Source organism: Emys orbicularis, chromosome 3, assembly GCF_028017835.1.
Source record: "Emys orbicularis isolate rEmyOrb1 chromosome 3, rEmyOrb1.hap1, whole genome shotgun sequence".
In the NCBI taxonomy this organism is placed as follows: Eukaryota; Metazoa; Chordata; order Testudines; family Emydidae; genus Emys; species Emys orbicularis.
In genome coordinates this window covers 206,400,266-206,414,279 of record NC_088685.1, presented here as the reverse complement: position 1 = coordinate 206,414,279, position 14,014 = coordinate 206,400,266, and the positions used below count along the sequence as shown (strand labels likewise).

The 14,014-nt window shown below is 45.2% G+C and overlaps 1 protein-coding gene across 2 annotated transcripts in view; it reads left to right on the top strand.

Moving 5' to 3' along the window:
* SNAP25 (synaptosome associated protein 25) overlaps positions 1-13,591 on the top strand; it is a 40,382-nt gene extending 26,791 nt beyond the window's left edge. For both annotated transcript variants that reach the window (XM_065401623.1, XM_065401624.1), the window contains exons 5-7: positions 3,925-4,050; positions 6,602-6,746; positions 13,523-13,591. In XM_065401623.1, the coding sequence (XP_065257695.1) occupies positions 3,925-4,050; positions 6,602-6,746; positions 13,523-13,591 (340 nt within the window). The remainder of the gene's footprint in view (positions 1-3,924; positions 4,051-6,601; positions 6,747-13,522) is intronic.
* The last annotated feature ends 423 nt before the right edge of the window (positions 13,592-14,014 follow it).

Here is a 14,014-nt window from a genome sequence, read left to right as displayed (position 1 = left end):
GTGGGAATTACTGTAGATGCATTAAAATCAGGCATACTGCAGTGAAAGCTTTACTGTAAACACCTTTTAATGATAAAAGTTTCAACATTTTACAGAAAGTGTACTCTGTGGGACTACTACCTAGGTGACAAATATCATGGTAACATCAGGGCTGTTTTTTTTCTGGAAACCCTAAATTTTAAAACACATGTTGTCATGATCAAACTTAATAAAGTTTTTTAAGACTCATAGCTCAAACATGCAGAAGAGGTCATTTGGGACAAATATCTCTAACAATTATGGACGAGAAATCACTATCTTCTCATTGCTCAGCAGATATCTCCCTTGACATGATCTTGAAAGAGACATGTTGTTTTGCAATTTGATCCCAACCTACGGTATTTACTATCTTGTTGTAAAAAATCAAATTTTAGAACCACTGAACTGGTCATACAAAATTTCTCTCCATTGGGTAGAGCGTACACTAAGCAGAAATGTTGAAATGTGTCTAGTTTGCTTGCATGCCATCACACTCAAACGAAACTCTTATCCGAGTACAACGAAGTTTGTTTCAAATGCAGCAGAAAAATGTGATCTGTGGTTGGGTGGGTAAGGAAGTGAGGAAATACACTGGAAAGACCAGATTTCTCGATGATAAAAGACCTAGCATGCAGTCAGGCAATTTGAAGGTTATTGAGAAGAGAGGGTTGTGGAGAATACATTTATAATTAACCAACCCAAAAGTTTCACTGAGGGTGGGGTGATTATATCATGTGACAGTCTTCTGAGGGGCTTGATTTAGTTCACAACTGGGGTCTTATCATACTGCTGTTCTTACTCAGGCAAAACTGGTCAAAACTCCCCTAGAATTCCCTGGGAATTTTCCCTGCGTAAGAACAGCAGGATTGGCATTTTTCTCTTTTAAAGTTAATTTCTTGAGAGGAAATGTAATACTGGTATTTGTTTGAAAGAGGGGAACGGGACATAAATGCAGTGGTTGAGCTTAAAAAGTCAATTTTCTTACTCTGATTTGCTGCACTAAGGTATAAATACCCGCTCCGGTATATATGTTGCCCCAGAGTATGTTTAACCCTGCCTGGGTGCACAAGGTGGTGTTGGGGAGAGAACTCAAGGAGACACACATATGCCCATATGCCCTATGCAGGGGCTACCTGCCACCTGGACTCTAGCAGTGGTGTGGAGTCTCGGTTCTACCCCTGCCTCCCCTCTGCACTGGGGTGTGGAGCTGCAGGGAAGGAGCACATGCTGTTTCCTTTCACAGGGTAGATCAGCAGCCACATTTTCCCAGCTCTCCTGGAGTCATTGTACCCGAGATAGGAACAATGCCTCTGGGAGTTCCTGTTGGGGAGGGAATCCTCTGCAAACCCTATACCACAAATTAGCCCTTTAAGTACAGAAAATCCCATGGGATATTGCAGTAAAGCTTGACTTTTTGACTGTACCATCTGTCAGGACAGCCATTAAAAACTCAGGGCCAGATCATCAGCTGGTGTGATTCAGCTTAGCGCCATTGGCACCCACACAGCTGTATCAGTTTACACTGCCTAAGAATTTGGCCCTCAAATATTTACCACTTCACGGTGATGGCAGTACCATGGACTCTCCTGAGTGCATACAGAAAGGATCCTGCAGGTTTTGGGGGTGGTACATATTAGTTTTTAAAGGTGTCACTGTACTACTAATTGAGATTACTTTTTCAAAGTAACACATGGAGCCAGACACGAGTGGCTCAATAAGCAAGTGATACGACCATTAAATGGGGGTACTCACATTTTAAGGCAGCAGAATTGGGCTCATATTGCTTTTAGCGGCAGTTCTCACAGACATCAAGCCAGGAATCAACTGCTTTAGAAAGGGCAACTGTTCTTAGAAGTGCCGTTTGGCAGGAAGAAAAATCCATAAGGGCCTAAATACCAACACCACTACATGTTCCCACAATTCCTTTTCCTGGGTAGCCATAAATGAGGAGACACTTCACATATAATAATTCCCTGCTACATGTAAATAATGTTCAATGAACCATGAGTTCTAATTTAGGGCCCATTCCTACATTCCTTTAGCAGCCAAAATTCTCATTGGGTGAAATCTTGGCCCCATTGAAGTCAATGGTAAAACTTCCATTGGCCGCAATGGGGCCAGGATTCACCCATTGATTTTGGATGGGAGGTTGGCATGCACAAAAAGTGTGGGAGGAGGCTCTGGGTGGGATCTAAGAACTCACTGGAGATATCTTACTCTCTGCATGTGGCAAAGGTCTAAAAGAAAATGCATAGCAATAACTCTTATGTGCAGCATTTGGGGTGATAATCACTAGCCCTGTTTAGAGACATTTCCCTAATTCATTTCCAGAAATGATGGTGTATCATACATTTCACCTAGCAAAAAACCCTCAATTTCTTTTGTCTTACTAAATTCTAAGAGGTAAAAACAGCAGAATTGATGACTCTCCGGAAAATCCCCTTCAATGCTGTTTTATCGATACCCTTTTGGTATGTAACATCTTTGCACGAAACAAATTCCTGGCAGCTCCAGGGAGTGTGGAACTACATGATGGGAGTATCTAAAGCTTAGTGCAGTAACCTCCCCAATTCATCTTAAAGTTTGTTCACTCCCTCCACAAAAGCGCCAGCTGCAGGACTGTTTCTCACGCACAGTCATAGGCGTGTGCAGAACAGGGGAAATTGGAATTGGTCATTCCCAAGAGCTTGGCTGAAAATAGGCTCAATTTCTGGAACAAAATGAAGTTCTTTGGTTACAGACCCAAAAAGCTCACGATTTCTACTATTTAAGGCCTCTGATCACTTTCGTGTCAGAACAACCCAAAGTATGCTGCACATCTTAATATCTGCCACTGCCGGTATGCCTGGATTTTAATTTTTCTCATGTGGCGGCTCAGTCAAAAATGGCTCTTGGAAAGTTTGCATAAGCTAAAGAAATGACCTGTCGGAAGGCAATTTTTTTAAGTCCTGAGGTTTCAGGTTCCTGAAGAAGGCCAAGATCTATTTTTGCCTGGGCGTTGCTCATTGTGAAGGCTGTTACTGCTGGTGCATTAAGAGTATGATGAACCACTGGGGCAGTTGTGCTTAATGAGAATGCTTCACTTCTTATTCATGCCTGTAGCTGGTGCATGAAGAAAGTGTAGAGGAATTTCCCTTTCTGATGCTAGTTTGCTTGTATTTCTTTTCTCCTGCACTCATCCCACTTCTGCCTATTTTACTTTTTGTCTCTGTGGACAAAGGTTTGTACATCAACTGTCGATGTATGGTTACTATTTTCAAGTACCGATATATTATTTAGAAATCTAATGAAATTACACTCACTGACTCAAACGCTAAAACCAAGTCCCTCCTCCCACAACGCTATATACTTTAAAAAACATTGGAAAGGTTAGGGCCTGAGATGCCCACTATGCCACAGATATTTTTTTAAAAAGGACTCTTTTGCATGAGAATGTGTTAAAATCTAGCCTAATCTATTTTTCTCTAAGCCAGTGTGTTGCTGTGATGTGATGTACACACTATATTTGGCAGTTTTGTTTTTATGTCTGTCTGCCAGTGTGTCCTCTGTGTTTTATGTCGAAGTACACACGTGTTGCTGTAATACAATTGAATGTTCTCCCTGTTATCGTTATTTTTATTCTTTTTTGTTTTGTTTTGTTTTTTTGTTCCAAAACCCAGCGTGCAATGTTGCAGACTCGACAATTGCAATTCGCTCTATTGGAAACGAAATCTCGGAGCACTCTAGTTGTTGTGGCAGTGAAAAAAAAAAAGTTTTGTTGAGGTTTATGATATATCGGTATACGATAAATGCCCCTCTATCTTAAAACTCATTTGCTTGATGTAGCTCTTAGCTTGGAGAAGTAAAGATTTTTGCACTTGTCTCTTTCTACTTGGTGCTTTGTTGCTCACCCTCTTTTTTGCATAGGCTTAAATCAAGTGATGCTTACAAAAAAGCCTGGGGCAATAATCAAGATGGGGTTGTAGCCAGCCAGCCTGCACGTGTTGTGGATGAGCGGGAGCAGATGGCCATCAGCGGTGGCTTTATCCGCAGGTGAGCCTTGTTATCCAGTTTTCTTTCTATTTTCCCTGGTGCTGATATATTTAGATTTCTTCCATATGGTCCAAAATCCTGTATTCTTCATTAATTCACTCTGTGGCACTGGGGAAGTTACTTAGGCCAACATTTTCTACTGATTAGTTGGCACTCTGTGATTTTCAGAGGTGCTGAATACCAGCCACTCCCGTTGACTTCAGTTGGACTTGTGGGTGCTCGGCTGATCTGAAAATCAGGCCCTACGTACCCACACTGAGTGGCCATTAATCTCTCTCCTTCAGTTTCCCCAGCTGTAAAATGGGACTCATGATAATAATTACTTGACCAAGGAGTTGCTACTACTCAGGCACTGAACCTGCAAAGTGTAGCACATGGGTGGACTTCTGTGCCCACATGGTCCCCATTGACTTTAACGGTCTTCTGCATGGGCACAACACTATGCAAAAAAAAAAAGGGGGGGTCTAAGTAATGAATGATTGCAAAGTACTTTGAAGATGAAAAATGTCCTATAAATGCCAATTTATTATTACTGTTCCAAGCTGCCTAGTGGTTATCATTGAGCATCAGCACTGGAGTGCACCACCACATTTAAAACCCCTTATTTTCTATCTAAGGGTACGTCTACACCCAACCTCCCAGCCTGGGTGGACAGGCTTGGGCTAGCAGAGCTCACACTAGGTCTGCAAGAATGGTTGTGTAGACAGCACTGTGAAGTGGTGGCTTGGGCTAGAGGCTGGAGCACAGGGTCTGATGTCCACACCACTCCCTAGGCTCCAGAGCCCATGGTGCAACACCTGCACAGTGACCTTTAGGATGGGACCATGAGCCCCACCAGCCCCAGTCTGTCAGCCTGGGGTGGAAGGCTCACGTTGCGTGCTATGGAGATGTTCCCTAAACAAATAGCGGTGCAGACTCCCACTCAACAAGGCCCTCAAGCGAGTGCATAACTTAAAGCACATGAGTGGTGCTGTTGTCTTCAGTGGAACTACCCAAAGCTTAGAGTTATGTACAGCCTGATGCCCCTTGCTGAACTGGGGCCAAAGTGCAGTATCTGGGATGCTGTGGTGCACTAACTGCAGGTTAATGTTGCCATGTAATGGCCACCTCTGGGTATGTGGTGCTGAAATGAAATCCACTGGTAACAGAAAAACGTGCTGAGTTGGCTTCCCACCGGCTATCCTTCTCTTTTAGCTAAGGAGACAGCGGTAAGTAAATATTGACTACAGTGTCTATAAAACAGATATGTAGGTGGCAATGCTATCAGTTAGGTTCATAATGACAGCGGCTCCACAGAAAGGCCTACTAGTATGCAAAGCTTTGCTCTATGAAGACTGAGGTAACTAGATTAATAGGCAAATATTCTTCTGCTAACTACTAACCACTCGCTTTTTGGATACTGGGATGAAGGGAGATGTGTGTACTGTGATGGGACTGGTGGAATCTCCATCCTTAGAGGTTTTAAGGGCCCGGCTTGACAAAGCCCTGGCTGGGATGATTTAGTTGGTGTTGGTCCTGCTTTGAGCAGGGGGTTGGATTAGATGACCTCCTGAGGTCTCTTCCAACCGTAATCTTCTAGGATGTTGACCACAATGGGACCCAGCTGCCATTTAAGTACACTGAGACTGCCATTTACCTTTTCACCCCTAGAGGGCATCCCCTCCAAGTCAGGTATGTGGCACAGTGGTGGAATATCACAGGGGAAGCTTACACTGCTGTTGCCTGTGCCATATTTATTCTGTGGATAAACGGAAGACATCTGCCTTCAGGGTTATCCATCTGCCACCTTTTGTGATCCATTAAGAAACACAGGAGATGGTGAAAAGCAGTCACTTTCCAAGCGGGCCAAGCTTTTTCCAGTGTTTGAATCACCGACCAGTAACTCCCTGCATAACTGGCCAACTATTAGAGCTGATGCATAATTCAAGACTTAGTGGCTGAGTTCTTTTGCAAGATCTGCTCACCACCAGTTAGAATTTTCTCATTAAGCTGCAAAGATCAGATGGGATTAATGGGGGAAATTTATACTGACGCTGATGAATCCAAGAGAAATTTGATGCACTTGTTTATTTTTTTAATTACTTAAAAATTCATCATTTAAGCCAAAAGCTCCTCCGTGGGGTGCTTTGATTAGTCTCAAATCTGCCAGATCAGCACTGTCATCATGAGTTAGGCATAGGTAACAGGTGGATGGGCTCTCTTTGTTCAGCACCCCACGGGTAGCTCCCAAATATTCTGTTCACTCATAGGCAAAACCTCAAGTCCAAGAGTAGCAATGCTCAGAAGAACCATCACTAAAGGCAACACAGCTGGTAGTGACAGCCCAGACTTAATCTGTCAGCACTGCGAGCAGTACTTCTGGCAGTGACGGGATTAGAGTGGTTGATGGTGAATGGCCCAGAGGAAGGTTGAACAGCTCCAAAGCGAAGGGAGATGTAGGGATGGGTAGTAGCTGGCAGGGCTGAATGGACGAGGGCCGCTGGATAGCTGCATAGGTACCCAGACTGGTTGAGTCCATCTCCACTCAAAAGAATTGTGTATTCCCTCACAGGGTAACAAATGATGACCGAGAAGGCGAAATGGACGAAAACCTTGAGCAGGTCAGCGGCATCATTGGAAATCTCCGTCACATGGCCCTGGATATGGGCAACGAGATTGACACACAGAACCGCCAAATTGACAGGATCATGGAGAAGGTGAGGGCTCATTTGCCTCTTGGACTAACAACTTTTCCATACTAATCCTAACAAGTCACATTGCCCAGCAGGCAGTGCCAGACAGAATGCCCCCCCCCCCACATACACACACTCCTCTCTGCAAGCCTTCACCTGAAGCATCCTGCCAATTCCCCACCTCCAACCCCACAGCGATCCTTCAGCAATTACTCTGCAGAGACCCATTTTTTTTTTGGCTCTGGGAAGAGGGAGCTGGGCCCAGGAGCTGGCAGATCTCTGCCAGACCCTGCCCTCCTCCCCCCCCCCCCCCAAAATCCTTAGGACAAAGCAGTGCGTGCTGCTAAAGCAGGGGTGGCCAACCTGAGCCTGAGAAGGAGCCAGAATTTACCAATGTACATTGCCAAAGAGCCACAGTCATACGTCAGCAGCCCCCCATCAGCTCCCCTCCCCGTGCCTCCCGCCCACCAGCAGCCCCACCGATCAGCACCTCCCCCTCCCTCCCCGCACCTCCCAATCAGCTGTTTCGTGTTGTGCAGGAGGGGGGCTGAGGAGGAGGAGCGAGGACACAGCAGGCTCAGGGAAGGGGGCGAGAAGGGGTGGAGTGGGGGCCAGGCCTGTGGCAGAGCCAGGGGTTGAGCAGTGAGCACCCCCCAGCACATTGGCAAGTTGGCGCCTGTAGCTCCAGCCCCGGAGTCGGTGCCTATACAAGGAGCCGCATGTTGACTTCTGAAGAGCCGCATGTGGCTCCGGAGCCACAGGTTGGCCACCCCTGTGCTGATGAGTCTCCAGTAACTTGTGCCGCTGGCCCTTCTGTGCTGTGGGCAGCAGCAGTTGGGGGACAGCATAGCTCCGTATGGCTCCTGTAGGAGCTTGGGGATTGGGGGAGGAGGGTGCATTGCAATGTAGAAGTCCTCAGACATCTACAGATTTGGCGCTGGGGTGAAGGCTGAACCCTCTGGCACTTCCAGGATAGGGGAGGTTAAATTCCCCCCCCCCTTTCCAATGGAAGAATTCAAAGGAAACTCCATGAAAGACCTATAATTCCCATCCTCCTTCATGGGAATAACTCCCATAGAGGAGAATGGGGCCTCATCTTAGCATGGTGATGGCACACATACCTCTCATCCGAACCTGAGATTGTTAGTTCTTTGAGGCAGGAACTGTCTTTTCATTGGGTATGTAAACAGTGCCTGGCTCATAAGGGCCCTGCTCCCTGACTGGGGCTTCTGGGTGCTACTACATCAATATTACATTTGAAATCACTATTAAAACCATGCCTGCTAAATGTCAGGGCCACCATTCCGACACCAGACCCGTACTGCAGATCTTTGGAGTTTGGGTCTCTTTTTCCATTCAAAGAGCTGACAGCAACTTCCATGCTTAACTAAGACTCCATTAGCAGCCTCACATCCGAAGAGCCACATAGTTCCTGCCTTTGTATTGGCAGATCTCCCGAAAGGAACTGAAAGGAAAATAAGGGGGCAGAACCTCAGTGGTGTAAATCACTGTGGCTGTATTGACTTCAATGGAGATTTACACTAGCTGAGGATCTGGCCCAAGGAGTTAATGCTGACCTAAGCCAGAATAACTTGCACTACTGAGCCTCCGCATTTGGGGGGCCAATAGGGAGTGAAGTGGCTACACGTGCTTTTCCATTGACTAAATCAGAGAGCCAAGTGCAAGACATAATCGCACTCAGGCATAAGTGCTGGAACTAGGGGGGCTGCCGCACCCCCTGGCTTGAAGTGGTTTCCATTAAATACAGGGTTGACAGTTTGGTTCAATGGCTCTCACCTGTTCAATGGCTCTCAAACTGTTCATGCACCCGGACACTCTGGGACATGTAGCACTTTGTGACGTTCCTTGTCAGATTGCAAGCCCATGAAGCAATGAATGAAGGGCCTCATGATTTGATGACAGTGACTGCACCTGTGACAGACATCAGGGTGGGTCAGGTTATGTAAAGGACACATTTACTTCAGACCAGCAATCTAAACTTTATAAAGAAAAGGAGCTGGGATACCCAGACAAACGCCCGACCGTTTTCACGGCACCACCTGTAAAACTTCACACTTCTGGAGTGAGGAAAACTGACACGGGGCGTTATGTGATTGCTAATATTCAGCTCAATGTTGAATGAAAACTGCCTATCTGTGATAGGAGAAGGGATCACAGTATTGCACGGCATGTGTCATATCTGTCTTGGAAATGGGAGGCATAGTACACACGTGCTTTTTTAGATGAAGTGCAGGAGCGCATGCTATGCCATGCTAGCAGCCAACAGTAGCATGACACTCACACAATCTTACCAGTAGATGATTTAACACAGATGAAATTTTGGTGTGTGGCATTTGTGCCTACGGGACATAACGATGCACTGAATACTAGCTAGGAATATCCCGTTGCTGGGCTGGATCCAGTTCTTGCTTAGAAAACATCCTGACTGATATTGAAAACATAGGCTAGGCACTTTGTATAGGCAAAGCCTGTGGGTGAGATGGATGTAGTTCAGGCGTTATTTCACCTACACTGATTTATACCAGCTGGGGATCTGGCCCTCTATGCAAACCTCTTACACAGCTAGGTACACAACACTGTACAAAGGCTACGACATGGCTTCTTAAACTAACACAGATGTGCCAGAGGTACAGCACTGACTTGGCAGGATTCTTGGCTTCTCAGCTTTTGGCTGAGAACGCTGACCCATGTGCGTCTGGATAGTGGATCTGCACACCATGCTCACAGAGCAAGCTTTGTATTTTTGAAAAGGCAAAATGAGGCAGTGTTTGCTGTGCGCCAAGCTCTGCGTAAATTCCCAACATCATTCCTTAAAGTTTATTGTCACTAGAGACCATTTCCCATCCATAGCGTGTTCCTTCATTCTAACCAAACACCTGCAATACAGACCAACACTGCAAAATAGGCTACCACCCAGCTCACCAGGGTAAGTGCATCACACAAATATATCATGGTAACCCCCTACTCTGGATCAAGAGAAAATAATGGATCCTTAAATTGACCAAGTCCTTGGCTCAAGGAACAGTACCAATACCATTCCCTCTAACCCTACTGACATTACTTCAAGCTATGAGATTTAAGGCCAGCAAAGCTGGATCAGGTCAACTTCGAGGGAAAACCCAGGTGCTCCTGGAAGTGGTGATTGTAATTCAATAGGGAGGACTCTTCCCCATGAATCAGTAATGGACTAATTGTCTGTCCTCGTGGTATGGGGCACTGTGCTGCTGAAGGGGCTGTCACTCAGAGGAGATGGGAAACTGCAGCCTTGATCACTTGGAGTCATTAAAAATCCCCCCGCTGCCACTCTCTGTAAAAGCAGAGGTTCACAGCAATGCCAGCTCTGGGTGCTTATACGGCACTGGACTTAAGCTGGATCTGGGAGCAACCTGAAGCTACCTCAGAGGACTGAGCTCTTGACTGACCTATCCAACTATGGAGAGTGGTAAATAAAAGCCTTTGCTCTTTCCCTCTCTTAAGTCAGAGATCCGGGTATAAAAACTCAGGAACGTCCTGGAGATTTAACACATTCTCCAGAGGACTTTGGGTTACAATGAGCCATAAATATGGGGGGGGGGGTTTCAAAAGAGCTCTGCTTCGGCCTACCTCTGCTCTCATTGAGGTCAATTGTAAGACTCCCACTGAGTTCAATGGCTACCTTTACCATTTTCAAGTAGACTGTCATGCCTTCGTCTTTGACGAAATATAACCTTGCCCCAGCATTGTTCCTGTTACTTCCTGGAAAACTGTTCACGGTCTTCCAGCATTCTAACATTTCAAAAGAAGCACCATTTGCCATGAACAAACGCAGATATCTAGAGATACCTGGGGCCAAATCCACATCCAGTACAAATGCTCCAATGACGTCAAAGGACCTATGCAGATTTACACTTGCTGAGGGGCTGGCCCACAGATAAACCAAAGTAGCACTGCATTCATTACTGTACTAAAAATATCTTTCTGCGTAGCATTTGTCAAATCAATTATGGGAAACAAGGCAGCAAACGCTAAAGAAAGGATTATCGGCATGTCCATTTTGCCACTTTTAAAAAGAACTTGAAAGGCCCATGTCTGGGCAAGTCACTGTGCCACTCTGTGCCTCAGTTTCCCCACCTGTAAAAAGGGGATAACCGTATTTACCTCTCAAATTCAGTAAAACATATTTTATATGCCACAGAAAATTGGAGACTGCGGTAGATGCTAACAAACAAAGGCAAACCACAGAAATACTAATGCACTTTCCAAAAAGATAGGTTCAGTGTACTCCATTAAAATCTTCACAATTGCCTGAGTCAGGCATTAATGTTATCGGAGTATTCATGGCATTCTCTAACCTATAGCTTATAAAGAATTCTACCATGTCATTATCAGCTTACAAAGGCTAAAACATGATAATGGTGACGAGTCTAATATTAATGGCTCAACTTTATCAAAGGTGCAGAAACACAAACAATACCTAGCGCTGATATAACGCTTGACAGAGGAGGTAAAATAACACTACCTCACTCTTAGCCAGTGCCTTTTCATCTAGCTCACCGGATTATCTGTATCCCCATTTTGCAGCTCTGAAAACTGAGCACAGAGAAAGGAAGTGACTTGCCCAAGGACAGCCAACCGGCTAGTGGCAGAGCCAGGCCTAGAACCCATTGCTCTAGCCTCCGCTCAGGAGAATCATAACAGGAGAGGTGGTTGGTTTGTTCAGGAGAGGTAAAAGTTCTCTTCCTCAGCGTGTTTGTACCTGGGAATGAGCTAGAAAGAGGCTCCAGAAAGACCCATGATTTCAGACTGCATCACCAATTTTTCCACCAGGGTTTGTTCTATACAGAAATCTTTATAAACCCAGGTCCCGCTTCTCCGGCCACACAAATGATGGACAAAACTCCCGTCGACACCAGTCAGAGCAGGACCAGACCTTGAAATGACAGAAACGTGTCGCCATATTGCTACCTGGATAGTCATCATGAAAAGCAACACTGAGACAATACCGAGCTAATACAATGAAACGGACACGTGCTCATTTGAAATGAATGCTAACAGAGCAGTAACGCCATTCTCACCCTTCCCAGAGGGTTGCCAGCCCTCCAGGACTGTCCTGGAGGCTCCAGGAATTAAAGATGAATCTTGAATGAAAGATTATGTCATGCGATGAAACCTCCAGGAATACACACAGCCCCAGCTGGCAACCCTGCTTCCCATACCTATATACATTGGGCTATCGACACTGAAGATCATTTGGGACTAGATCCTCAGCTGCTGTCAGTCGGCCTAGCAACATCCACTTGGATACAGCTGCGCCGGTCGACTTCCATTTAGATAATGCTCTTTTATCTCCAAAGCTGACTTTGGGCAGTTACTACAAGCCACAGTCAAAGGGGGATCCAATCAAAAAAAGAGTCTCCGTGCCAAAAAAGAGGGGAGTTGTCTAATTTTCAAAATTACTGGGCAGGCTCCATCCCTGGACGACAATAACGTCATATGAAGGGTAAATTTAACCTGCTGTGTTCAATAAGATCCAGTCTGCTTATTTCAAATGATATTTACCTTTCTCAAAAGGAATTGCCATCCTGTTCTTATAATGATATTCCAGGGAGCTCCAAGTTGGTGAAACCTGTATTCCTGGACTCTTTCCTTCCACATAGACCCCTCTACAAAGGGTTTCAGGGAGTGCGCTGAGTGTCTCTTTTAGAACCGGTGTCCGAGGAGGCTCCAGAAATCTTATCTTTTTGCTTCTTTTTGTGGACCTAATCCTGCCTGACATTCCCATTAATTTCAATGGGATTTTGAGGTGCAACCACATGTGAGGAGTAAAGGATAGGGAGCATTGTAAGTCCTTGTATACATCTGACACCAGAGCATGCGGTGGAACTGATGGGCCAGATCCTTGGTCTCTCTCAATTCCCCTTTGTGCTATTATCTGCTGGTGAAAATTAGAGTAGCCTTGAGGCTGCTCTAATTTGCACCAGTGCCAGTGGATCTTGTGGGAAGGGTGAAAGGGTGGCATAATACCTCCTCTTCCCTTCCCACCACAGGTGCAGCAAATGCTCCTCTGGCCTGAGGATTCAGTCTGATATATTTTCAAAAGAAACTTGTCTCTTCTCAATGGCTTTATATGAAAGGACAATCTAGCTCTCTGTCCTGATGGGTTCTCTGCTGCTTTGCCAATGCAACAAAAACAAAAGTGTTAGGCAGCCTGGACAAGTTTTAGATAATCATGCAGCCAGGGCAGAGCCCAGATCCGTGACATCCCACATGCTTATATAATATCAAAGATGAACGCAGCCTTACGTCAGTAAAAACAGCACATCTGTTACAACTGTTGATGGATAAATTTCAAACTGGGTCAGATTCCTAGCATTAACTTCAATGGTGCTATCTCAGTTCACACCCGCTAGGGATGTGGCCTAGCATTTGGAAGCTCAGAGAAAAACCTGAAATGTGAGATGCTTACTCAAAGTTTACCTGAACCTCTTGGGCTTGCAAATTCGGGTGGGAATTCCATGCAAACAGGTGATTTCTATTAGTCGCAGAATCACATAGTTTAAGGTCAAAAGGGACCCAATCTACAATCTAGTCTGTCTTCCTGTTGGGCCCCCAAAAACACAAGAACAGCCAATTTCATGGTATTTCTGAGCTTCCCCTTCCTGAGTTGGCCAGGATCAGGAAGCAGAGAGGTAGGTAGCAGAGAGGGCCCCAATAGGTGAAATACTCTACTACATATTTAGCAAAGCAGATGTCCTCTCTCTGTTATGTAATCAGTTGTTTCTTTCCATCCTTTCCCCTAGGCTGACTCCAACAAAACCAGGATTGATGAAGCCAACCAACGTGCAACAAAGATGCTGGGCAGTGGTTAAATGCCATGTAGTGCATTTCCCTCTTCGCACTGTCCTGGATGGCAGTCTCTTCATGCTTTTCTCATGATATTTACCTACTAGGTTTGCACACATGCACATATCAGCCCCCATTGTAAATGTTGTCCTGTGTAGTTTGTCAGCTTTCCAAAAATGATACTTGTAATTATTTTTTTCTAGATATCTTTCTTTCCAAAGGTTGTACATAATGCTGATTTGATGGCTGTAGCTCACTTTGAAGTTTTGGGGGGATTGTTTGGTTGGGTTTTTTTGTTTGTTTCGATTCTCTCTCTCTCTCTCTCTTTTGGGTTGCTTTCTTTTTCTTTTTCTTTTATGATGTTTGCTGAATGACAACAATGTTGGAATGCTAACTGTGCTGTTAACCTTTAAATATACAGTATTGTTCTTGTAAAACTGTGACATTCC